This window comes from Mustelus asterias, chromosome 10 (assembly GCF_964213995.1).
Source record: "Mustelus asterias chromosome 10, sMusAst1.hap1.1, whole genome shotgun sequence".
NCBI classification, from domain to species: domain Eukaryota; kingdom Metazoa; phylum Chordata; class Chondrichthyes; order Carcharhiniformes; family Triakidae; genus Mustelus; species Mustelus asterias.
The window spans coordinates 39,870,060-39,896,538 of record NC_135810.1 but is presented as its reverse complement, the minus strand read 5'-3'; the positions used below and the strand labels follow the sequence as shown (position 1 = coordinate 39,896,538).

At 42.1% G+C, this 26,479-nt stretch overlaps 2 protein-coding genes across 5 annotated transcripts in view; one reads left to right on the top strand and one right to left on the bottom strand.

Moving 5' to 3' along the window:
* Nucleotides 1-9,657: 9,657 nt before the first annotated feature.
* lig4 (ligase IV, DNA, ATP-dependent) lies at nt 9,658-19,463 on the bottom strand. Of its 3 annotated transcripts, none has more exons than XM_078221671.1 (3): nt 19,254-19,322; nt 11,680-14,499; nt 9,658-10,696 (listed from the first exon to the last, which is right to left on the bottom strand). In XM_078221671.1, the coding sequence occupies exon 2, from the start codon at nt 14,464-14,466 to the stop codon at nt 11,728-11,730; it is 2,739 nt and encodes a 912-aa protein (XP_078077797.1). In that variant the 5' UTR covers nt 14,467-14,499; nt 19,254-19,322; the 3' UTR covers nt 9,658-10,696; nt 11,680-11,727. The 3 variants fall into 3 exon arrangements, with proteins under 3 accessions (XP_078077797.1, XP_078077796.1, XP_078077795.1); XM_078221670.1 differs by adding an exon at nt 19,426-19,463 and having other exon boundaries at nt 9,660-14,499; nt 19,254-19,280; XM_078221669.1 differs by having other exon boundaries at nt 9,660-14,499.
* Nucleotides 19,464-19,561: 98 nt separating this feature from the next.
* abhd13 (abhydrolase domain containing 13) overlaps nt 19,562-26,479 on the top strand; it is a 37,466-nt gene continuing 30,548 nt past the window's right edge. The window contains exon 1 of one of the 2 annotated variants that reach the window (XM_078221673.1): nt 19,562-19,782. The gene's annotated coding sequence lies outside the window, so the exon portion shown is untranslated. The remainder of the gene's footprint in view (nt 19,783-26,479) is intronic. The other variant, XM_078221672.1, reaches the window with a different exon arrangement.

Here is a 26,479-nt window from a genome sequence, read left to right as displayed (position 1 = left end):
TATTTAGTTACCTTTCAAAAAAAGTAATTAAATTAGACCAGATCTGCCAACATATCCATGCTGACTATCCCTGCCTTTCCAAATGTTGATTAATCCTGTCCCTCAGAAATCTTCCAATAATTTCCCTACCATTGAAGTTAGATTAATTTGCCTGTAATGAATTACCTGCTGCCCTTCTTGAATAAAGGTACCACATCAACTATACACCAGTCATCTGGCACTTTACCTGTCATGATGTGGAGAGGTACACGGTACATACTCTTGCAACTCGGCCAACGTTGTCTACCTGATACGCTGCAAGAAAGGATGTCCCGAGGCATGGTACATTGGGGAGACCATGCAGACGCTGCGACAACGGATGAATGAACACCGCTCGACAATCACCAGGCAAGACTGTTCTCTTCCTGTTGGGGAGCACTTCAGCGGTCACGGGCATTCGGCCTCTGATATTCGGGTAAGCGTTCTCCAAGGCGGCCTTCGCGACACACGACAGCGCAGAGTCGCGGAGCAGAAACTGATAGCCAGGTTCCGCACACACAAGGACGGCCTCAACCGGGATATTGGGTTTATGTCACACTATTTCACATAAATATTTCTGCTTTTTTCCTCCTGAGTCTTTATCATGCGATCCTAGAATCAGAATTTATGTCACACTATTTGTAACTCCCACAGTTGCGTGGACCTGCAGAGTTTCACTGGCTGTCTTGTCTGGAGACAATACACATCTTTTTAGCCTGTCTTGATGCTCTCTCCACTCCCATTGTTTTGTTTCTTAAAGACTGGATTAGTTGTAAGTATTCGCATTCCAACCATTATTCATGTAAATTGAGTCTGTGTCTTATAAGTTCTGTTTGTGAACAGAATTCCCACTCACCTGAAGAAGGGGCTCAGAGCCTCGAAAGCTTGTGTGGCTTTTGCTACCAAATAAACCTGTTGGACTTTAACCTGGTGTTGTTAAACTTCTTACTGACTTTACCTGTGGCCAGCGAAGATTTAAACATCTCTGTCAGGGCCTCTGTAATCTCCTCCGTTGCCTCCCATAGCAGCCTGGGACAAATCTCATCAGGCCCTGGGATTTATGTACTTTTATGCTTGCTAAAACCTCTAATAACTCCTCCTTATTAATCTTAACATGCTTTAGAACTTCACCATCCCAACTGAAATCTCCAGCTACAATATCTCCTCAGTGAATACAGATGACAAATATTCATTTAAGACTTCACCCAAGTCCTCTGGCTCCACGCACAGATTGCTCCTTTGGTCTCTAATGGGCCCCACTCTTTCCCTGATCATCCTATTGCTCTGAATATATTTATAAAATGCCTTGGGGTTTTCCTTAATCTTTTATGCCAATGATATCAACTGTTCCCTTCAAATGCCTATGGTAACAATGAAACAAGAAATTTCATATCTTCTGACATAATCACTACATTGAAGCTAACATTCTGTGATCCCATGAATCAAAACACGTGACAGTTAACTTTGAAAGAAGCAATAGTTGCGGCAGTAAAGCTCAAATTCTTTTCATGCCCTCAAACCAATCGAGCAAACTTTATTTAAATGCAACAAACATATTCTCATAATAGTTGGTTACCAAAAAAGACCCTGTCAGTTAATGGAATTAACAGGCAGATTCTTTGCATTCTGTACAGAAGTTGGCCAAATCTTTAGCATCAGTATGTGTAAACCAACCTGTAAAGCACACATATGGGCATTCTTTGGGCAGAAGAATACAGAGGGGCAGATGGTGGGCAGACTGCCTGCCCCCCCAGAAACAATGACGGCATGGAACCAACATTCTCCACACTGATCCACCTTGCAGCCACCCAATTTAACATGTGCCCCCACAGGAAACACTCAGGAGGGAGGGGGTGGGGAGGGGGGTGGATGTAAGATTGAACCCTATATGTCACCCATTCCCGTGGTGGCAAATTAAGTAACTGAGTTTAAGTCATAGATTTTTGCAAAATGAGAATGTTTGACTACATTGGGATTCTGCAAAAGAATCATTAGACTCTCAGAATACTCAATTCATCTGAATTGATACATGGCCCAGACTCCATGTCACCACTGGTCTACAAAAAGCACACTTGAGTGCGTTATCACAATTTAATACCACATTATGAACTGCCTTTGAGATCAGTTCAGTTTATCTGCTTACGTTAAAAATTTGTCTTTGTTACACATGTACAAAAACATAACATAAATGTGTTGCTAACACACAAAGAATCTGAACAGGTGTTAACTGCTAACAGTTCCACTGTGGCACTTTCAGATGTCGACATATTATTTGTTTTTCTCTCTTTTGCTGTTTGCATTTTTCTTCCATTTATCTGATTTCTGTGATACTCCTCAAAGATGTTCTCTTTCAATGTGAACAACCTGAGAGATTAAGATCAAATACATTGCTGAAAAGCAAGGGAGTTTTGCTTTGCATTATTTTATGCAGGAATTGCTGTGAACAATAATGTTGAAAAACAGAATTTAAACTTGTAATTGCTCCATTTACTAGAATAAAAAGCTTTCTGGGAAATGCAGAGATCAGACATGAAACACAATTGTGTTAGGTATTTAGGTTTTTGGGGTCAGATAGAGAGAGGACACGTCCCCTTTTCTTCTTGCGCTGTCACTTTTCATTTGGCTCACATCCAACCCTTGCTGCTTTGTGATGACTTGCCCTTATACTGTGGCTTCTTGTCTGCCAGAGCTTTTCCATTTTTATTCATGTTCGTCTTTTTTTGTAGTGGTGGATGAGGGTGTATTTGTGTGGTGGGGCAAAACAGGAAAAGGAGGCTTCTTTTGTTTGTGGGGTATGTTGGGGGGATGGGGAAGGAGAAACCTGAGGAGGTAAAGAGGGGGCCTGAGTGAGGGAGGGCTCGTGTATCCCAAAATATTCTGTAAATGCCTAGAGCGGTAGTGGTTAACAAGGGAGACGTTCAGGCCCTTTGGGGACCAGGGGGGTTATCCGTGTGTGAGAAAGCGCCGGGTGTTGTGAGGATGATGAGTGAGTTTTTTTGGGGTTTCTCTCAGGGATATGATTAAGGTGTATAATAATGTGGGGAGGGGGGGGGGTGCTGGATAGGGCGAGTAGGGAGTTATTTACCTTTGTTGGTGGGGGGGAGGGGGGCGTCCCGGGACAGCATAGTTGCAGGATAAAGGTCAGTAGATTCAGAAGGGATTTGAGAATATACCTTTTTTATTCAAAGGGTTGTGGCTGGCTGGAATGCACTGCTTGGGGAGGTAACTGAGGCCTAAAGTCTTATCACTTTTCAGGTTATATTTGAGTGGGCCTTTGAGATCTCTTAATATTCCCTGTTCTGGAACCTGTCTAGGAAAATGGGGTTAACACACCTTTAGTGTTTTTTTAAATGTTTTTTATTAGTGTCACAAGTAGGCTTACAACGAAGCCACTGTGAAAATCCCCTACTCACCACACTCCAGCACCTGTTCGGGTACACTGAGGGAGAATTTAGCTGCCCAATGCTGGTGGGTAGTCATTGCAAGTGGAGGTTGTTGGGGTTGTGCAGTGGTGATGCATAGAGGTAGGGGCAATGGAGTGGACTCCCTGTTAATCACTGATCTCCATCAGAAATTAACAGTGAGATTATACTAGGATAAGTATCCAGGTAAGTATTGCATAACAGGCCAAATCTCCAACACTGAGGTCAGTGTCAGAGGAGCACGGGCAGTGCAAGTATTGCTCATCGGAATCTATATGCCCAGTGTGATGATACGGTGCTATTAATATATTTTATGTCATGGGGGACTTCTTTAAGGTGCAGTGTTTTGTTACAAGCAGTCAGTTTGCAGGGCAGGAATACAGCAGATGCTGGAAAGCAGGATAATTACTTACTTTAGCCATGTAAGTGTTTATTTAGAGCTTTGCTTATCAAAGTAAAGGGCCCTTGAGGTATTTTCTTGATTAAAGTAATGAAAGGTTAGTTTGGCATATACTGTCAGAGTCATGTGATACTAGAAATGGGAGGAGCCAGGTTTGTAGCTGAGAAAAACAGCTTTCAGAGTTCAGTTGCTGGAGAAGGCCGTTTAAAGATAGTGCTATGGTTCAGGTTAGAAAGGTTTTATAAAGCCCGCCTGAACCATAAGTTTTGCATGTTGAATTTGGCAAGGATAAGCATGAGATGTTTCACTTCAGGTATAATTCAAGTGACCCACTGGGGAGCTTATTTAAGAATATAGTTAACATGTATGGTAATAAAATTAGCAAGAACTTTTATCTATTACAAATAAGAAGCAAAGCCACCACTATAATGTATAACTCAATGAATGTCTCGAATGTGTTCCAATTAAAACCAAAATCCAATAAACAAAATCTATTAAACAGACTTATGACTGTATAGGCTAAAACTCACATGATACTGGAATCCAGTTCCCTGGATTGAATGCTGATTTCAAATGATCTTGAAAATTCAGAGCAGCTTGTAGTCATTAGCTCCCCAAAACACCAAAAACATAGGTCGTTACTGCAGCATGGCAACAAGCATTTCTTTCAGCTAACTGGTAAAACTTTCAAAACAACAACAGAGAGACTTCTTTCAGCTATGCTTCTAACACTGCAGCCAAAACTAAACTAAAAATAACCCTCGTCACCTGACCGGCACACAGTTTTTTTTTTCCTCCTTCCAGCAATGACATCACCCAAGGCTGGGACTATGATTTTAAAAGACCCTTTCTTAAAGGGACACTAACATCACAATAGAAGCCTACAACGTATCTCTCTCTCTTCAAAATCTCCCTGGAATCTCCAAAGCTGTCATCCCAAGTCGTAGCAATTATGCCTGGATTTCCTAACTAATTTAAAGAGGGGTTTAAGTCCATCAGAAAAATATTGCTTGATTGGAACTAAATAGTGATTTTAGTAGTTTTTTCACATTCAAAGATTGTTTAACGGTTAAGACTTAAACTGGTACCACTGGTCGGCGCAACATCAAGGGCCGAAGGGCCTGTACTGCGCTGTAATGTTCTATGTTCTATGTTTCATCTTGTTAGTTATGCTTAAATTGTGTTGTGAATAAGGCTTGTTTTGATAAAGTTGGTTAGTGGAATTACTCTTAGAGTAAAGCATCCTTTCCTCATATTTATGCCAAAATAGAGAAATTGTTGGGGTCCAGTCTGTCTGCATAATATCTTGGGGTCTTTAATCTGGCATCCTAACACCAGGCAATTACCGTGCACATACATGGATCTGGACTACTACAGGTCTGAACAGCAGCAAATGTCTCAACATTTGCCACTGTTGGCATCGGAAGATCTGGACCATTAAGGAAGTTGTTTAGAAAGGAAAACAGGTGTGCTTGTAGTGACAGCAACATAATATAAAACCGTGAGTTGGGCTGGAATTGAGATGAAAGAGCAGTGTAGTAGCATCGTGTTTTAAGGAGGGAATGTTTCCTGCAGGCCGTGTCATCGGTCTGGTCCCAATGGATTGTCATGACAGGAAGCTATGCTAACAGGCAGGAGAGCACATAGCCCGGGGTGAGGAAGGGCTCACAGTTGAAACCAGAGAGCCGAGTAGAACAGTCGCATTGTATTTTAATCTGACCTTGTTGTATATATTATTCTTATTGTTGGAAATAAAGCCTTTGGTGATTCAAGCTACATCAAGTGGCTGTAGATCTATTACATTGGCAACGAGGCAAAACTTCAAAGTTGTCCGGAATTGCAGTGTTCAGTTGGAGAGGGAGGAGATTTAAGCATTGTGAATATGAAGTAAAGTATATTTCCTCAGTCCAATGCTTATAATTGTAAAAATTGAGTCATTTGACCTCGAAGTTGACAACTTGGGACAGTATATAGAAAGGCTGCATTACGTCCTTGTAGCGAATGAAATAATAGCTTAAGAAAAGCTAAAGATTATTTTGCTTACAATCTGTAGCCCACAGATTTACAATTTAGTGAGAACATTAACATTGTGCTCCAGCCACAAAGTCCTTTGACCAGATTATGGAACTGGTCGAAATAATTTAAATCCCTGTCCCTTAATCATTATGCTAAGGTACAAATTCCATACAGCAAATTTCACACAAAGAGCCAGAGGAGATGGCCTCAGGCTTTGTGGCAAGACTTAGGGATCTGGCAGAAGAGTGCAAGTTTGGTGCAGCATTAGGAAAAATGTTAAGGGACAGAATAGTCTATGGTATAAACAGTAAATCGTACAAAATAAGTTAATGGTTGAGACAAAAATCTCTTTAGAAAATGCTGTGGAGCTGGCCCAGCCAACTGAGTGCATGGGCCAGGGTGTAATGAAGTTGCAAGGTTTGAAAGGCATGCCAAACAAGGTAGATTGTTTGTGGTGGGAAACGACTATGGTGCAAAATAGCCCAGGAATAGATGCAACAGTGGCCGATAGAAGTGCAATTGTGAGGGCAGAAGTGTGTTTTCAATGTGGGAGAGAGCACTTCCAACAAGCTTGTCGATGCAAGAATTGTGTGTGCTTCAGGCGTAATGGAAAAGGTCACTTAAAAGTGTGGTGCAGAGTGAAGCAAACAGTACAGTCAGTACAAAGAAAAGACAGCAGCTATTAGTTTAACTCCCTTAAAGAAATTGGATGAGGAGCCTGGCAAGGGATCTGAGTCATTCACCCCAAAACAGGTCCAGCTAAGCTTATAGAAATAACCTTGCCAATAAATGGCACAGCACTCAAAATATAAGATAGGGCAGCGGCCACAGTCATAGCCATGATTGGTTCAAGCAAATATGGCTAAAATGGCTAAACCTAGGAATGGAGGTTTTCACAAGCTGCTGTATAAATATTCCAAGGTCTTACAAAGAAGAATTAGGATGTATTTGGGAAGCTAAAGCTAAAATCTATCTGGATCAGGAAGCAATGCCTAACTGTTTTTGGGGGTCCGGCCGGTGCCTTATGCCCTTCATCAGATGGAAATTGAGTTTAGGAGGCTGGAAGATTTAGGTATCATAAAGCTCATATAATTCTCTGAATGGGTTTCACCCACAGTCCCCATTGTGAAACTAGATTGGACAGAAAGGATTTGTGTGGATTACAAATTAACTGTCAATGCGGGAGCACAGATCGGCAGATATCCCATAACCAGATCTCTATGCAAAACTAGCAGGAGGTTTAAAGTATACGAAACATAATAAAACAACTGACTCCAGAAGGAGTGCTTGCCACATACTAAGTATTCAAAAAGAATGAGCTACTTACTGGCCTCTAATGTCTTTCTTTAATTTATTCTTACCTCTGGCACTTTCTTACAAAAGGGGCTCCCACTGCAGCTGCAGCATGAGAAGTAAAAGGCTGCAGTAGCTCAGGCAAGGACTCTCAAGATATTGGTAATCAGTGACCTCAAGAGCTTAGTCCTGAGAGTGCCCTGCTGCTACAAGGGAATGTATTGAGCACTTGTGCTCAGTGGACAACCTGGTGCAGAATCCTCTAAGGCAATATTAACACCACTTAGGGTGCTGATTTCTATTAGGGAGCTTGAAAAGTTGAGGGTAAATCTCAGAGTGCCAAAGAACAAATAAGAAAGAAAATTACAGGACAAGAACAGGCTCTTTGGCCCTCCAAGCCTGCACCAACCATGCTGCCCAACTGAACTAAAATCCCATATCTGTTCAGGGACTATATCTCTCCATTCCCATCCTATTCACGTATTTGTCAAGATGCTCCTTAAAAGTGTTGTAGGGAAAAATCCCTTGTACCAGTGCATTCAAAGAAGTCGAGTCGCAAGGCAACGTTCAAAGTGTTTTTCTTTATTGTACAATTACTGGGAACCCAGGGAGAACCAACGTAACCAGCTCCGAAACAGTGGCTTGGCCACATTGATCTCAATCCTTTCACATCAGCTCTGGATCTTTATAGGGATCCAAATTTGAGCGGGAACATTTGATTATGCATTTTTACAATATGTATAAAGTGGTCTGTCGGGTCAGGAAGGTCTCTGGGAGGCTTGTCAATTTGCATTTGTATGGTGTGTGTTTGTGTTAATGGGACTACCTGTTCTTGCCCCGGTGTTTTAATGTGTTTCCCATTATCCCCTCTATGTGTCCCCTTATCTGAATTGACCTCATTGTTTTGTGTCTGTGTTCCCTGCTTGCGAGATTAGGTGTTAATGTCATTTTGTCCTGCTGTGTGTAGGGAGATTTAATCTAATCTTTTATTCCTTTTACCCTAGTTTGTTAAGTTTCTTTGCCTGCCTTGGCCATTTTATTCCTGTAATATTTTATTGATAGTCTGGTTATGCCATATAGCCCACTCTCGGTCTTGACTCGCAGATATCCCGATCTTCCTTGGCCAAAGGCCGGTTTAAAATGCAGCTTCGCGCTGTTGCTGGGCAGAATAAGGATCTTTCGTTGGCTTTGAAATTTAAAGGTCTCTCAGCTGTGCAGAGGGGGTTTGAACGAATATCCATCCGGGTGTTCCCCTCTGCATTGTAGGCACGTTATGAATGGTGCCAATATGGCTTTTGGAAAATTGCCTACTTCAAAAGTCACTATCGTATTTGCTTCCACTACCTCCCCCAGCAGCGAGTTCCAGGCATCCACCACCCTCTGTGTAAAAAATTTGCCTTGTACATCAATCATCAGAAATCCTACTAGTTATCATTTCATGCACAGTTTTGAAATCATGCAGGAAAACCTGTGTGCCTGGCAGAACTGGTGTCCATAAATTCTTCGAAGTGCTGTATTCCTAAATGCAGTCTTTTCCTGTTGGATGAGCAGCAAATTTGAGGTTCAGGAGTTTTCTGCATTTTTTCAAGTAACTATGGATAGTCCAGTTATGGTAAATCCCTTTGCAACATGCCAGGTTGAAAGCTAAAGCAGATGCCAGAACACCCCCACATAGGCAGGTTTATATTATGCAAATGAACCCTTCACTGGGACAAGCACAAGGTCACAGAAACGCCCCTCTGTATTTCTGGAAGAGTAAGAAGTTTAACAACACCAGGTTAAAGTCCAACAGGTTTATTTGGTAGCAAAAGCCACACAAGCTTTCGAGGCTCTGAGCCCCTTCTTCAGGTGAGTGGGAATTCTGTTCACAAACAGAACTTATAAAGACACAGACTCAATTTACATGAATAATGGTTGGAATGCGAATACTTACAACTAATCCAGTCTTTAAGAAACAAAACAATGGGAGTGGAGAGAGCATCAAGACAGGCTAAAAAGATGTGTATTGTCTCCAGACAAGACAATACACATCTTTTTAGCCTGTCTTAATGCTCTCTCCACTCCCATTGTTTTGTTTCTTAAAGACTGGATTAGTTGTAAGTATTCGCATTCCAACCATTATTCATGTAAATTGAGTCTGTGTCTTTATAAGTTCTGTTTGTGAACAGAATTCCCACTCACCTGAAGAAGGGGCTCAGAGCCTCGAAAGCTTGTGTGGCTTTTGCTACCAAATAAACCTGTTGGACTTTAACCTGGTGTTGTTAAACTTCTTACTGTGTTTACCCCAGTCCAACGCCGGCATCTCCACATCATTTCTGGAAGAGTGGCAGCCCCAGAATTTTAGGTTCATGCTTTGGTCCAGGACATATTCTAAAAAAACTTCTGCATTATTTTTGGCTTGACTTTCACTTCCGTCTATCTTTAGGTAACCCATTATGACAGTTCTGAAGCAAACTAAGCCATTTCTTACACAAGGCAAATATTACAATTCTCACAAAAATCATTTACATCACACAAACTGTTGTCTTTTGTTTAAAATTACAGATTTTATTATTATTTTTCAAAATATAAATCATTAACACTATTAACATGGAATGAACATTGGCAGACAATCAGCACATATACAAACCTAAAATTCTTACAGCATAATATCATTTTACCATTGCTATAAATACTGAAACTATACATCTTAATTTAGAATTACAGTTTAGTTTTGAAGCAAAAATAGGGGCTGGGACTCTGCATTACCTTTCTTAAAAAATCTATTTTCTCATCGACTTATTTGTATAATCACTGATGGATCATTAGGATAAATTTATTTTCTAAGTTAAAAGTCAAATATCTTAAATTTTAATATAACATACAAACAGCATGTGCAAATCAGATCATTTTATTCAAGTCATGTGATACATTTCCTTACTTCAACCATTATTAACTGTGACTTGTCATCATTTGAACTATCATATCCTCCACCATGGATTACTCTCAATTTAAACATCAGTTCAACACAGCAAGGATCATGGTGTACTTCAAAAATGAAGATCAATGTATGAATAATAAAGCATCTAGTGCAAAAAGCTGATGGCCTGTCACATACATATTACAATAAAATTTGACTTTGAAACAAAATCGAGGAAGCCTTGCTCCATGTGCTACTATCTATTAGGTTTAACAATTCTCCTGCAATATTCAATAATTCATCAGCTCCAATGGTATTTAACGGAGTAAATAAATAAATTTATAGTCTATGAAGAACTGGCTCATTTAGAGAGTTCGATACTTCTTGAAAGCAGTCTCAAACCAACACATAGTATAATTGTTAATCTCTCTGCAGTTCTCTTCCCTTAATAAAAAGCAATTCTCTCGATATGCTCAAGAACTCCCTCTTTGGAAGATTCATTTTTATAGATCCCATGTTAAAATGACTTTGCAACAGAATGAGGGAGTTTTATGTAAAACCATATTTCCTCCTCCGCTGTCCCACTGTTTGGTCTCTGGTGGAATTTATTTTTCTGCCCTCAGTCTGATCAGTCATGTAATGTTGTACCTAAGGTGAGAAGGACCAAATTAAAAGGTAAGCAGTATATTCCTTCCTTTTGCACTTTTAGTCCAGAATGTTGTGTAAAGCATGTTCTTTGATTTGCTTGATAATAGGGTGCAATGCATAGTTATTATAAGTTTGAAGCATTCATCACCAGCTTAAACCAATCTACTTGCTTCATTCAATGTCACTTCCAATACTCAAGGCAGTTACAATTTGTGATTTGACACAAAATTCAGTTGAAACAGTCACATTTTTATAGCAAAAGTGAATATTTCTTTTCGCTACTGACATCAAAGCAATAATGATGGGTTTAGATTATTCCCCCTCAACAATAAAGGTTAATAGTTAGGAAAATAGTCTCTGCTTCTGAATTGTGACTTAAGTTAACTGTGAAGGATGTCAATTTAAAAAAAACATTAGTTCTACAATGATTAAATACAGCTTTTTGATGTTACAATCACTTCTCGTGCTGATCCTTCCTGCTTTTTTATTATTTCCAGAGCCTTGGCTTAAATGTAGAAAATTAGGTATTGATGATGATTATTTTATTTTTAATAGTGATGCCTAAAAACATTAGAGACATGACCAGAGTTCATCAGAACTCAAAGAAAGATCACCTAACCTGCTTTCCCTCACAGATACTCCCTGACCTGCTGAGTTTTTCCAGCACTTTGTGTTTTTTATTTCAGATTTATACACTGATGTTTAGCTTATTCTTGTATTTTTGCTCACATTAAGAAATCCAAGCTTTTAAAAGGATAAACAAAGTAAACAATAATAAAGGAATTGTATAATCAATCTGCATCTGGAATAACACTTCCGGGTCATGTATTGCTTTGTGTACAGGAGGAAAACACAAGTGAAATAAAACAAGAGTGTAATTTTGTGAAGGATCGCACAGTTTCAGACACACTTTGATGTTGAACTAAAGTGCTTTGTAGGGTGTGAAACTGAACAAGTTTACTTACAAATTCTACAATGCCAACCTTAAGAACTGCTCAAATCATACTCATATTTCAGATGATTCTTGTCTTCTACTGTAGGTATTTTTTTTCATCTTGCAGACTGCCTGCTTTTATTGAATCAATTATCCATGATTCCAGCACAATTTTGAACTTCCTTTTAAATGTCATCCTTCGTAATTTCAATTCTGAGAGACGTTGTAAATCATTACCAACAACGACATGTGAGACACCTTCATTCAAATTTGTGACACAATGTGCCCCATGAAACCTCAACTCTAAAGTACTCAAATCTAAACTTGTGCCATGTATCTGTGTACTGGAGTCACCAATGCTCGCGTAGAAATCAATATAAATGATGCAGTGTCTGAACATACTTAAAGGCGTTATGTCCCATAGGTAACGCTGTTCTAAGTCAGCAATAGTTTTAAAGGGTAAATTTTGTTCTGGTTTACGCATTCTGTTGAACACCTCCTGCAGATGACTTTTATCAGTATCAGCATAATAGCTGTCTCCATAGCAATCATATTCCTGGGCAAAATGTTTTTCTGTAGAAGGTGACATGTGAATCATATACCGAGGTTGCCATGGTGTAAAATGTTTCTTTTGTAAACACTCCAGCAACCAGTCAGCTTTCACCACATCATGTTCGTTTGCAGTGATAAGGTTTTTGACACGGACATTAATCATGCCAACAATAACACAGTATGTGTCTGGTCCAGGGTTCTGCACGACTAACCCTCCACATTCAGCTATTCCCTTCTCCAGCTCAGCTTTGGGATGGTCATGAAGTCCATTCAAGACACAAAATTCAACATCTTCAAAAATGCTAGAAACTTTGTCAACACTCGATAGATCTTGGGCCTTAAACTGTTCTGCAATGCCAACTAACTTTTTGGCCTTTGTGGGAATTTTACGCTTTTTCTTATCTGGTTCCTCATCACTTAGGTCAACATGTTTGGAGGCAAGTTTCCCAGAGGCTTTATTATGCAGTTGATCCAAATCGTGCAATGTCATACAGTCATACCAATCCTTGTCATCTCTGATCTTTTCAATTCGTGGAAAACGCAAGGTACAACCCGTTTTATACATATCACTGCTCACAATTTCCGCTGCCTTGACTTGTAGAATGACAGAATTACATGGTTCAATATAGACCTCCGGTTTTTCAGTGCCACACAGAATGTTTGGTGGAGGATCTCTTTTGCGGTAAGGTTTCCAGTGATTAGCCAGTTTCTGTCCAAGATCATACAGCTCCTTCATCGTGTATCCAGAACCTACACGGCAAAGTGAGTGAAAGACTGATGGATTCTCACCAGGTGAAGTAGGCTCTGCAACAGCACACAGGAAATGAGATACCATTCCACCACGGTGACCTTTACCAAAGTAACCACCAATGATCAAGATATCAAGCTCATCCATCAAGCCGTCCACATATTCTGGTTTAATTTTCAACCAGCCTTCACCACGCTTGTCTGGTTTATAAACAGACAAAGGGTTCTTCACCATTATTCCTTCTTCCCTTTGATCAATAGCTACATTTAGGGCATTGGCCACATCCTTTTTTGTTTTTATTTCAATTTTCTCCACAATCTGAATGCGCCCTGGCACTGATGTGAAAACAGTTTGAAGGGTTTCATGTCTTTTCCTGAGAGTTTCATTTGCCAGCTTCTGCTTATTTACCATTAGCACGTCAAAGACACAGAAACAGGTTTGCAATTCGGAATCATCCACCATTCTTTTGATGTCAAACTTGCTTCCCTTCTGTGTAAAAACTTGGGTGACTGGGTTATAGGCCATCATCTCTCCATCAAGAATGCAGTTCTGCAAAGTGCTCTTGAAGGCGTTGTGAATGAAGGGTGTGAGAGACCCTTGCAATGAAGAAGTACCAAACTGCTGGCTGTAATCATATCCATTACGAGAAAAATACTTGTAAACATCTCCATCCTTGTGAAGTTGGATACGCTCTCCATCCAGTTTAGTTTCCAAGTAGAAACTCTGGTTGTGCATTAACTTTTCAATGTGTTTTATATTGGCAACAGCAGCAAGCATAGGCCTAAAAGGAGAAAACATCATGATGGAGACATCGCTGAGGGACACAGTGGGATCGTGAAGTTGTCTACAAACTTTCTCTAGATCTGTCGTTACACTGTGAAGCTCTGCCGCATCTGCATGGAATAACTGAAATATGGTTTGTTGACTGATGCCTAACTTCATGTCTTTCAAGATCATACGAATAAGCCACTTTTGCTCCAATGCTGAACTCTGACAGATTAATTGCAACAGGCTCTTTTTGATCAAATCTTTCCTCTTGGCAGCATTATTAAGTGCAATAGAATCCAAGTGTTCATTTACCTCCTGAACAGTTAGACTGCCTTTATTTGGACACCTCTGTTTCAGAACAAAATATGCAATCACAGCAAAGTCACCTGCCTCTCCGTGAGAGCTGATTGGAGCTCTGTAGTTCAGGAGTTTAAGAGCGTCTTTTCCATCTTTCGGCAAACCTAGAACATCAATGTAAAGTTTTGCAAGCATTGTCTCTTTTATTCCATATGCCATCCTCTCTCTCTCAAACTGAGGAAGGATCAGACGCAGTGCTGGGTAGAAAGAATCAGTGGTGTTTAAATCATTCTTGTGAAGGGTGTTGTGAAAATTTCTCCATGAATCCAGGAAGTCTTTGAAATACTTATTTTTATCAGGCCTAGACTTAGTCTTCTGTATTTTTTCCAATGTTAAACACAGGTCACAAAAAGGGACTTTAGCTGCTACGGTCTCTGTCAGTGAATTATCTGATACAGTTGTCGCAGACATGATGAAGCTGTGATAATTGTCCAAAGATGTAACCTATCAATTCAAAAGACAAGGGTTTGAATATGCTAGTCTTTGAAGTCAGAGTGAATAAACGCTCAGAACATAATTTATTCAGTCTTGTTTTAAATATATTCGATAATATATATACATACATACACAATGGGATAAGATTTTCCCCATTATAAAGTTATCTGTCACATATTCAGGTCTGCAGCTGTACCACAGGCTGCAGATTTCATTAGCATCACTAACACACCCAAGAGAAATTTTCTTAATGCTAATTTACTTTCAGGATGCTTAAATTGAGAAATATTAAACAGATATGTTTCTATAATGTGCAGACACTGACCATTAAGAAAACAAAGTTGATGGGTAGTTAGTGCTATGACTAGGACGAGCTCAACTTCCAGGATTGGTGAACCAAATTCCACCATTTTTTTTTGTTTTATACTCTTGCTGCACTTTTATAATTTTTTCCTCTTCCTATTTTTGTTTTCAACTTTTTGTCCTTTCTTCATGACTTTATGTTTTTCTTCACCACTGTAAATTTTATAGCAAAATAATTTTCTCTTTGGCAGTTTGCGGCACAAAACCCATTAACTCCCTGTGACCTGAATGTCTGCTTATTCTCCTCTCTCTCTGGCATTTTCCTGCTTGGAACTGTTTTTTTAACATTGGGTCAATGATTTAAAAAAAGACATGATATTGTTCAATATGTTTTAATTTTGGACATTGACTATATAACATTGAACAATATATTTGAGTCTGTTCCACAAATTTCAAATTCAACATACTGTTTTATTGCATTAGCAGATCACAAAAGAAACACACTTTGACAAGAAAACACCAACTGATCTGTTCCATGCTGTTGAGAAGACTCATGTGGAATACGTACACGCCCTATCCACCCAGAGCCATTAATCGCCTCAGAGAGAAAAAAAATGATGAGAAACTAATACTTAAAAGAACCAACACCATGTGACACAAACCACACAGTTTAAGCTTATAAAGAACAATTATTTTTCTTGAATTTACTTAGTTAATTTCTGTTAGTTTATGCCGAGTGGAGGGGTCAAATATATATAATATATATATATATAATGTGTTTTACAAGTAGTGCACTTGTAGCAATGATGGGGAGACAGGATCAGTTTTTCTTCCAATTTAAACTTGGTCCATGAGTTATTTGCCTCTGAACACTATCCCAGCAATCAATCACCCTCTCTCACCATTTTGAATACACTAGCATGAGAGAGAAAAACTTGTTCATTCTTTCAACCACTTGACAGGTATTTTTCTCAACTGCATCAATGGTTGGCTCTCATAGTAGAATCATAGAAATCATAGAAACCCTACAGTACAGAAAGAGGCCATTCGGCCCATCGAGTCTGCACCGACCACAATCCCACCCAGGCCCTACCCCCATATCCCTACATATTTTACCCGCTAATCCCTCTAACCTACACATCTCAGGACACTAAGGGGCAATTTTAGCATGGCCAATCAACCTAACCCACACATCTTTGGACTGTGTGAGGAAACCAGAGCACCCGGAGGAAACCCACGCAAACACGAGGAGAATGTGCAAACTCCACACAGACAGTGACCCAAGCCGGGAATCGAACCCAGGTCCCTGGAGCTGTGAAGCAGCAGTGCTAACCACTGTGCTACCATGCCGCACATTGACAGCTGTACTGGCAGAATGTCAGCTCAAACATAATACACGGGATTTAGTTTTTATAGTTACCTCAGAAAACCTTAAAAGCTCATGCCTTCCCCTGATAATGATTTTTCATATTGAAAATAAAGTCAGACCTAAAAATTAGCCTTCTTGGGCAGATTTCCCATCGTACTGAACAAAAACATTAAGTTCTGGCATGCCCAATCTTTCATGTCAATCATAAAAAGGTTATAAGCCAGGTGTATGCTAGGTGTTAAAACCTCTAGGTCGAATCCTCTTAGTCAGAAATTGTGGCATTGGGAACCTGCATGATATCAAGTGTGCATTTACACAACCTGCTGTGCATTTCCAGAAATGATATTATTTCAGGAAGGTGTGCATGTAACGTGGAGAACTTGCTAGTGGTGGTGATCCCATGCACTTGTCCTTCTTTTTGATAGAGTTGGCAGGTTTAGAAGGTGATATTGAAAGAGGCTTGGTGAGAAGCTGAAATGCATCTTATAGATGGTACATACTGCCGCACTGTGCGCTGGTGGTGGAGGGACATATTCTTTAAGGTGGGGATGGAGTGAATAGGCTGGTTGCTTTGTCCTGGATTGTGTCAAGTTTCATCCAGGCACGCGGAGAACATTACATTATACCCTGACTTGTGCCTTGTAGATGGTAGACAGGCTTTGGGGAGTCAGGTGAGTTACTCGCAGAACTCCCAAACTCTGAGCTGCTCTTGCAACCACAGATCAACAGCTGGAGTGACACGACGATACACACTGTAACTTGATAAATTTAATTAATGACTGGAAGCAGTGACAAACCTTGCTCTAGAAGATAATATTGGAGTTGCCATATATGTAAGATTTTAACAATCTCAGATTTGTTAATGATATTGATGTAATAGCAATATCGAAAACTGACATGTAGTGATTAACTGATGTGCAACTGATGAAATGGGTGGGTTGTCTTATGACAGGTGGACAGGCTGGGCTTGTTTCGACTGGAGTTTAGACGACTGAGGGTGACTTGATTGAAGTATAGAAGATCCTGAATGATACTGACAAGGTGGATGTGAAAAGGACATTTCCTCTTGTGGGCGATTCCAAAAGTATGGGCCAGCCTCATAATAAGAGTTTTAACAACACCAGGTTAAAGTCCAACAGGTTTATTTGGTAGCAAATGCCATTAGCTTTCGAATTGCTACCAAATAAACTTGTTGGACTTTAACCTGGTGTTGTTAAAACTCTTACTGTGTTTACCCCAGTCCAACGCCGGCATCTCCACATCATGTCAGCCTCATAAGACAGAGACGAGAATGTTTTTCTCTGTGTTGTCTGACTTAGCTACTTCTGCTCTTTTTTCAAATGATGTGGAGATGCCGGCGTTGGACTGGGGTAAACACAGTAAGAAGTCTAACAACACCAGGTTAAAGTCCAACAGGTTTATTTGGTAGCAAAAGCCACCAGCTTTCGGAACAGGCTGTCCCTTCGTCAGGTGGGTGGGAGTTCTGATCACAAACAGGGCACAAAGACACAAACTGTCTTTGTGTTTGTGTCTTTGTGCCCTGTTTGTGATCAGAACTCCCACCCACCTGACGAAGGGACAGCCTGTTCCGAAAGCTGGTGGCTTTTGCTATCAAATAAACCTGTTGAACTTTAACCTGTTGTTAGACTTCTTACTTATTTCATATGAACAGGGAAAGTGAAAAAAATTGGATTCCAGATTAATGCAAAGAAGACAAAAGTTGTGTCATTTGGAAAGCTTTGGTTGGATGGCTGTGAACTCTTGTTATAATCACAGAATCCCTACAGTGCAGAAGGAGGCCATCACATCTGCACCAACCACAATCCCGCCCAGACCCTATTCCCGTAACCACACACATTTACCCTGCTAATCCCCCTGACACTAGGGTCAATTTAGCATGGCCCTACCCATGCATCAACCTAACCCGCACATCTTTGGACTGTGGCAGGAAACCAGAGCATTTAAGGAAACCCACGCAGACATTGGGAGAATGTGCAAACACCACACGGACAGCGACCCGAGGCCAGAAATGAACCTGGGTCCCTGGCACTGTGAGGCACAGTAAGAAGTCTCACAACGCCAGGTTAAAGTCCAACAGGTTTATTTGGTAGCACAAGCCACAAGCTTTCAGAGCATTGCCCCTTCATCAGGTGAGTGGGAGTTCTGTTCACAAACAGGGCGTACATAGATACAAACTCAAATTACAAGATAATGGTTGGAATGCGAGTCTTTACGGGTAATCAAGTCTTAAAGGTACAGCCAATGTGAGTGGAGAGAGGGTTAAGCACAGGTTAAAGAGATGTGTATTGTCTCCAGCCAGGACAGTTAGTGAGATTTTGCAAGCCCAGGCAAGTCGTGGGGATTACAGATAGTGTGACATGAACCCAAGATCCCGATTGAGGCCATCCTCGTGTGCGGAACTTGGCTATCAGTCTCTGCTCAGCGACTCTGTGTTGTCGTGTGTCGTGAAGGCAGCAGTGTTAACCACTGTGCCACCATGTTGCATAAGATTTGTGAACACATAAAACCAAGGTTTGAACTTGCTTCTGTTGCCTTTGAAAGATTAAGCAAGATGTGGAAGATACCTTAGTTTATGAAGACATGGTTCTCTCCACATCGATCTAAGCACTGGAATATGAGAAAAGTTAATGAATAAAATGAGATGGGAGTATCCAGGAAGTAGATAATCAAGAATGAGATGACTCAGGCAATAAACAACGCGGATGCACCAGATCTAAAAATACAACAGCCGTGGTTTGGGCACGGATCGAGAATGGAGCCCTGCATAAATGGACATGGAACAAGAAGCTGAGGGAAACGAGGATACAAATGACCGAAACGTCCAGGTTTGTGCAGCACTCCCAGCAGTGGAGAGAGTTCATTAGGCCTTATGGTGAGACCGGACTTTAGCCGCAAAGGAGAAGTTAATGCACCTAAATCGACAGATCCCAACCGGAGAAGGTTTGCCTTTTGAAGAGGGTACCAGAGATAAATCTTTAGGGCAGCCCACCATCAGCTTCGCCAATAGCACCTTCCCTGGCGCTGACACCATCAAGCCGGGGAAAGTGGCATATCCTGAGGCAAAACTCACCTTTCTGCCCCAAACTCCTCTCCGGCACTGACCCAGCCGCTCCGCTCCGGCGCACTCTGTAACAACAGCTCCGCGCCGGCGCACTCTGTAACAACAGCTTCGCGCCGGCGCACTCTGAACCAACAGCTCCGCGCCGGCGCACTCTGACCCAACCCTCCGCTCCACTCTGAACCAACCGCTCCGCGCCGGCGCACTCTGTAACAACAGCTCCGCGCCGGCGCACTCTGAACTAACAGCTCCGCGCCGGCGCACTCTGACCCAACCCTCCGCTCCACTCTGAACCAACCGCTCCGCGCCGGCGCACTCTGTAACAACAGCTCCGCACCGGTGCACTCTGAACCAACCGCTCCGCGTCGGCGCACTCTGAACCAACTGCTCTGCGTCGGCGCACTCTTGCATCGCGCTGGATTCCGGGAGAGCGGAAGCTTGTGGCGCCGCTGTGGTTTCATTTCCGGCCTATAGATATCTCTCTGCCAAGATGGAGTGTGTGTGAGTGAAGCGGTGTGGATTCTGCCTGTTAGTTATGAAGGTTGGTTATATTTTTTATTAAAAGGGGAGAGGAGAAGGAATCAGGGTAAAGCCGCAGGACCCCACTTTTCCTGGCACTTTCTGCCGATGGAGGTGGGTTTGTGCTTCCTCAGTCAGGACTGGGGCAGCAGATTGCAGTGACACTGAGGGAACGAATCCCCAGCATTCAAGCTGACATCAAGCCGAGTCAGAGCTACCTTGTATGTGTCGTTCGGCCAATCCCGATCCTAATGAATTTTAACTGGATAAATTTCAAAGTATCAGCCCAGATGCTGCTGCGTGGGGGTGAGGGCAGTGTCAGGATGAAATTATACTCAGATCACACAAGCCGGACTGGTTCACCATGCCTTTCCAGAAGACATACAAAAATGTGCCAAGAGAAACAGTACAGGCTTCCAATTATCTGAAATTGTTGCTTGTGCATCTCCTTAATAACTATTCCAGAGGTGGAAAGTGAGACATGGGTGTTTTGTCATTGGCCTAATGTCAACACTGATGGTTTGTGAATACTCGGGTGGTGAAAGGGTCAACTGCATAGTCTGTTTGTTTTAAATCAGAAAATAAACTGAAGGATTAATTCAGTGTCGTTTTAAAAGACAATGCCCATCTTCCAAAATTCTATAGATTCTGGAATGGTTCCTGCAGATTGAAAGATAGAAAAATTCACCACACTTCTGAAGGGAGTGGCACAGTGGTTAGCACTGCTGCCTCACAGCACCAGGGACCCGGGTTCGATTCCCGGCTTGGGTCACTGTGTGGAGTTTGCACGTTCTCCCCATGTCTGCGTGGGTTTCCTCCGGGTGCTCCGGTTTCCTCCCACAGTCTGAAAGACGTGCTGGTTAGGTGCATTGACCCGAACAGGCACTGGAGTGTGGCGACTAGGGGAATTTCACAGCAACTTCATTGCAGTGTTAATGTAAGCCTTACTTGTGACTAATAAATACACTTTAAGGGCGGCACGGTAGCACAGTGGTTAGCACTGCTGCTTCACAGCTCCAGGGACCTGGGTTCGATTCCCGGCTTGGGTCACTGTCTGTGTGGAGTTTGCACATTCTCCTCGTGTCTGCGTGGGTTTCCTCCGGGTGCTCCGGTTTCCTCCCACAGTCCAAAGATGTGCGAGTTAGGTTGATTGGCCATGCTAAAATTGCCCCTTAGTGTCCTGGGCTGCGTAGATTAGAGGGATTAGCGGGTAAAATATGTAGGGATATGGGGGTAGGGCCTGGGTGGGATTGTGGTCGGTGCAGACTCGATGGGCAGAATGGCCTCTTTCTGTACTGTAGGGTTTCTATGATTTCTATTCTATGAAAACAAAATGGGACATTAGCCTTGTTATCAATATGAGAGAAAATGCTGGAATCTGTTTTAAAAGATGTGATCAAAGGATATTTAGATAGTAATGATCTGATTTGTTATATTCAACATTGATTTATGAATGGCAAATCATGTTTGATGAACCTGTTGCGATTTTGTGAGAATGTTACGAACAGAATTAATAAAGGAGAGTCAGTGGGCATAGTGTATTTGGATTTCAGAAGACTTTCGATAAAGTCTCCCACAGGAAGTCGGTCAACAAAATTAAAGCACGTCAGATAAAAGATAATATATTGCCATGAATTAAGGATTAGTGCACGGACAGAAAATGAAGTGTAGAAATAAACATCAAATTCCTGCATTAGCAGGCTATGACTATTGTGGTGTATCACAAGAATCAGTACTTGGACCCCAACTTTTCACTATATAAAGGATTTGGATGTGGGGACCAACTATAATATTTCAAGTTTGCAGATGACACAAAGCTAGATGGGAATGTGTTATGAGGCAAATGTATTTGCTTGGATGGTTGTGAATCTTTGGAATTCTCTACCCTGGGGGCTGTGGAAGCTCAGTGAGTGAGTATGTTTAAAGCAGGCATTGAAAAATTTCTAAGTTCCAATGATGTAAAGGGATATGGGGATAGTGTGGGAATAAGGCATTGAAGTGGATGACAGAGCAGGCTCAATGGGCTGACTGACCGACTCCTGCAACTATAATCCAATGCTTCATGGGAGTGCAAACCAGGTGTATTCTTTAAAACAATCCCAGAAGAATAGTATTCATGTGTACAACAAATATTTAAATGTGTTTTATGTACAAAATATGTTTTGAAGTTTCATATAGGCTGTTCATGGAGAGAGGTTTTTAAGCACAGTGCATATCGTAAACATTTCCCATGTTATGAAATATTTAATTTACAAAGGAACTGACAAGTCTCCAGCAATGAAGCTGTGAAATGCTTCATGATAATTTTGCCATTTTCAGTGATTTATAAGTAAAAATATTCATAGATGGACAACTGGACACCCTTATTAAAAATGCTTTGCTTTTGATGATAAAGCAATTTTCAACTAATAAAACTGTGCTAGGTTATTACTCTTAATTAAATCAATAAATACTTTATAATGGCAAGAATATAAAAAATGATTATGCTCCATTGCTTTGTTGTTGTGCGCAGGTGACGTAGCGTTTTCTGTTTGTGATTATGCAAATGAGTTTAAGTAGAAAATTGGAGCCCAGCCTCACTTTTACGATTTCCTGATTGTTCCCAAAACGAGAACAAAGCGAGTTAAGTCAAAATGGTGCTTCTTTTAAATCTTCAGCCAGTATGAATAGTCCTAAGAGCTATTGCATTCAAGAGGAGACAGCGACAGAGTGCCACTGAATAATGTCACTGGACTAATAATCCACAGGTCCAGGCTCTGGGGACAAAGGTTTACATTCCACCACAGCCAACTGGTGAAATTTAAATTCAATTAATAAACCTGGAATTAAAAGCTCGCCTAATGATTGTCATAAAAACCCCATCTGGTTCACTAATGTGCCATCCTTGCCTGGTTTGGCCGACAGACCCACAGCAATGTAGTTGACTCTCAAATGCCCTCTGAAATGGCTGAGCAAGCTATTCACTTGTATAGGTTCATCCCATTTGACATAGGCACTGGAAACGACAACATCAAGCCTGCAATCCTGGAGACCTGTGCCAAAATTGGGAGAGCTGTCCAAGAGACTAGCAGAGCAAAAATCTGACATAATCATACTCACTGAATTATTTCTTACAAGTAATGTCCCAGACACCAGCATCACCATCCCTCAGGCAGGTTTTCCCATTCGCAGGACAGACCCACCAGAGGTAGAGGTGCAATGGTTTGCAGTTAGGAGCAAGTTTCCATGGGGGGTCCTCAATATTGACTCTGGACCCCATGAAGTCTCATGGCCTCAGCTGAAACATGGGCATGAAACTTCTGCTGACTACCACCTATTGTCATCCCTCATCTAATTAATCAGTAGTCCCCCATGTTGAACACAAATTGAAAGACGCACTAAATGTGGCAGAGTCACGGAATATACTCTGGGTGAAGGACTTCATTGAACATCACGAACGGTGATTAGTTGGCATTATGACTGACTGAGCTGGCTGAGCCCTAAAGGATATATCCCCTCGACTGGCTCAGTAGTAGATGGCGAGAGAGCAACAAAAAGAAAAACCGTACTCGATCTCACCAATTTACCTGTCGCAGATGCATCTGTCCATGATAGTATTGGTAGGAGTGGCCACCTCTCAGTTCTTGTGGAGATGAAGTCCCACCTTCATAATGAGGGTCCCCTCCATCATGTTATGTGGCTCTACCACTGTGCTAGTGGAATGAGATAGATTTCAAACAGATCTAGCAATTCAAAACTGGGCATCCATGAGGCTCTGTAAGCCATCAGTAGTAGCAGAATTACATTTAATTACAATCTATAATCTCATAGTCTTGCATGTTCCCCCACTCTACCATTGCCATCAAGCTGGGGGATCAACCCTGGTTCAATGAAGAGTACAGGAGGACATGACAGAAGTAGCACCAGGCATAGTTAAAAATGAAGATGATTGATGAGGGTAGGGCAGTGGATGTTGTCTACATGGACTTCAGTAAGACCTTCGACAAGGTCCCTCATGGCAGACTGGTGTAGAAGGCGATGTCGTATGGGATCAGAGGTGAGCTGGCAAGGTGGATACAGAACTGGCTCGGTCATAGAAGTGGAGATGCCGGCGTTGGACTGGGGTAAACACAGTAAGAAGTTTAACAACACCAGGTTAAAGTCCAACAGGTTTATTTGGTAGCAAAAGCCACAAGCTTTCGGAGCCTTAATATTGTCTACCTGATCTACCTGATACGCTGCAGGAAAGGATGTCCCGAGGCATGGTACATTGGGGAAACCATGCAGACGCTGTGACAATGGATGAATGAACACCACTCGACAATCACCAGGCAAGACTGTTCTCTTCCTGTTGGGGAGCACTTCAGCGGTCACGGGCATTCGGCCTCTGATATTCAGGTAAGCGTTCTCCAAGGCGGCCTTCACGACACATGACGGCGCAGAGTTGCTGAGCAGAAACTGATAGCCAAGTTCCGCACACAGGAGGACGGCCTCAACCGGGATATTGGGTTCATGTCACACTATCTGTAATCCCCACAGCTTGCCTGGACCTGCAGAGTCTCACTGGCTGTCCTGTCTGGAGACAATACACATCTCTTTAACCTGTCTTAATGCTCTCTCCACACACATTGTTTGTACCTTTAAGACTTGATTAGCTGTAAGTATTCGCATTCCAACCATTATTCTGTAAATTGAGTTTGTGTCTTTATATGCCTTGTTTGTGAACAGAATTCCCACTCACCTGAAGAAGCTGGCTCGGGTCACTGTCTGTGTGGAGTTTGCACATTCTCCTTGTGTCTGCGTGGGTTTCCTCCGGGTGCTCCGGTTTCCTCCCACAGTCCAAAGATGTGCGGGTTAGGTTGATTGGCCAGGTTAAAAATTGCCCCTTAGAGTCCTGGGATGCGTAGATTAGAGGGATTAGCGGGTAAATATGTGGGGGTAGGGCCTGGGTGGGATTGTGGTCGGTGCACAGTCGATGGGCCGAATGGCCTCCTTTTGCACTGTAGGGTTTCTATGATTTCTTCTATGAAGGGGCTTAAGGCTCCGAAAGCTTGTGGCTTTTGCTACCAAATAAACCTGTTGGACTTTAACCTGGTGTTGTACTTCTTACTCGGTCATAGAAGACAGAGGGTAGCAGTGGAAGGGTGCATTTCTGAATGGAGGGCTGTGGCAAGTGGTTCCGAAAGCTAATGGCATTTGCGACCAAATAAACCCATTGGACTTTAACCTGGTGTTGTTAAAACTCTTACTGTGTTTACCCCAGTCCAACGCCGGCATCTCCACATCACAAGTGGCGTTCCTCAGGGATCAGTGCTGGCACCGTTGCTGTTTGTAATATTTTATAAATGATTTGGAGGAAAATGTAACTGGTTTGATTAGTAAGTTTGTGGACAACACAAAGGTTGGTGGATTTGCAGATAGCAATGAGGACCATCAGAGGATACAACAGGATATACATCGGTTGGAGACTTGGGCGGAGAGATGGCAGATGGAGTTTCATCCGGACAAATGTGAGGTAATGCATTTTGGAAGATCTAATACAGATAGGAAATATACAATAAATGGCAGGACCCTTAAGAGTATTGATAGGCAGAGGGATCTGGGTGTACAGATACACAGGTCATTGAAAGTGGTAACGCAGGTGGAGAAGGTAGTCAAGAAGGCATACGGCATGCTTGCCTTCATCGGCCGGGGCATTAAGTTTAAAAATTGACAAGTCATGTTGCAGCTTTATAGAACCTTAGTGAGGCTGCACTTGGAATATAGTGTTCAATTCTGGTCACCACGCTACCAGAAAGATGTGGAGACTTTGGACAGGGTACAGAAAAGATTTACCAGGATGTTGCGTTGTATGGAGGGCATTAGCTATGAGGAGAGGTTGGAGAAACATGGTTTGTTTTCACTGGAACGACAGAGGTTGAGGGGTGACCTGATAGAAGTCTCCAAGATTATGAGGGGCATGGACAGAGTGGATAGTCAGAAGCTTTTTCCCAGGGTGGAAGAGTCAATTACTGGGGGGCACAGGTTTAAGGTGCGAGGGGCAAGGTTTAGAGGAGACGTACGGGGCAAGTTTTTTTACATAGAGAGTGGTGGGTGCCTGGAACTCGCTGCCGGGGGAGGTAGTGGAAGCAGATACGATAGTGAGTTTTAAGGGGCGTCTTGACAATTACATGAATAGGATAGGAATGGAGGGAGATGGTCCCCGGAAGGGTAGGGGGTTTAGTTCAGTCAGGCAGCATGGTCGGTACAGGTTTGGAGGGCCGAAGGGCTTGTTCTTTGTTCTTTGAGGTGTCAACCTGATGAAGCGACAACACAGGACTATTTGCATGCCAAACAATGGAAAGTCCATGCGTTCGACGGGGCAAAGTGATCTCATAACTAACTGATTAGATCTAACTCTGCAGTCCTGTCACATCCAGTCATGAATGGTGGTGGGCAATCAAATATCGGGAGAAAGAGGCTCCACAAATATCCCTATCACATGGGGAATCGGGGAGCCCAGCACGTTGAATTAAACTCCATCTGCCATTCATCAGCCCACTGGCCCAATTGATCAAGATCCTGTTGCAATCGGAGATAACTTTCTTCACTGTTGACTATGCCACCAATCTTGGCATCATCTGCAAACTTACTAACTATGCCTCCGATATTCTCATCCAAATCATTAATATAAGTGACAAATAACAGTGGACCCAGCACTGATATCTGAGGCACACCGCTGGTCACAGGCCTCCAGTTTG

Excerpts from the sequence above, each read along its gene's own strand:
- lig4 (XM_078221670.1), bottom strand. The coding sequence starts at position 14,466 with ATGTCTGCGACAACTGTATCAGATAATTCACTGACAGAGACCGTAGCA.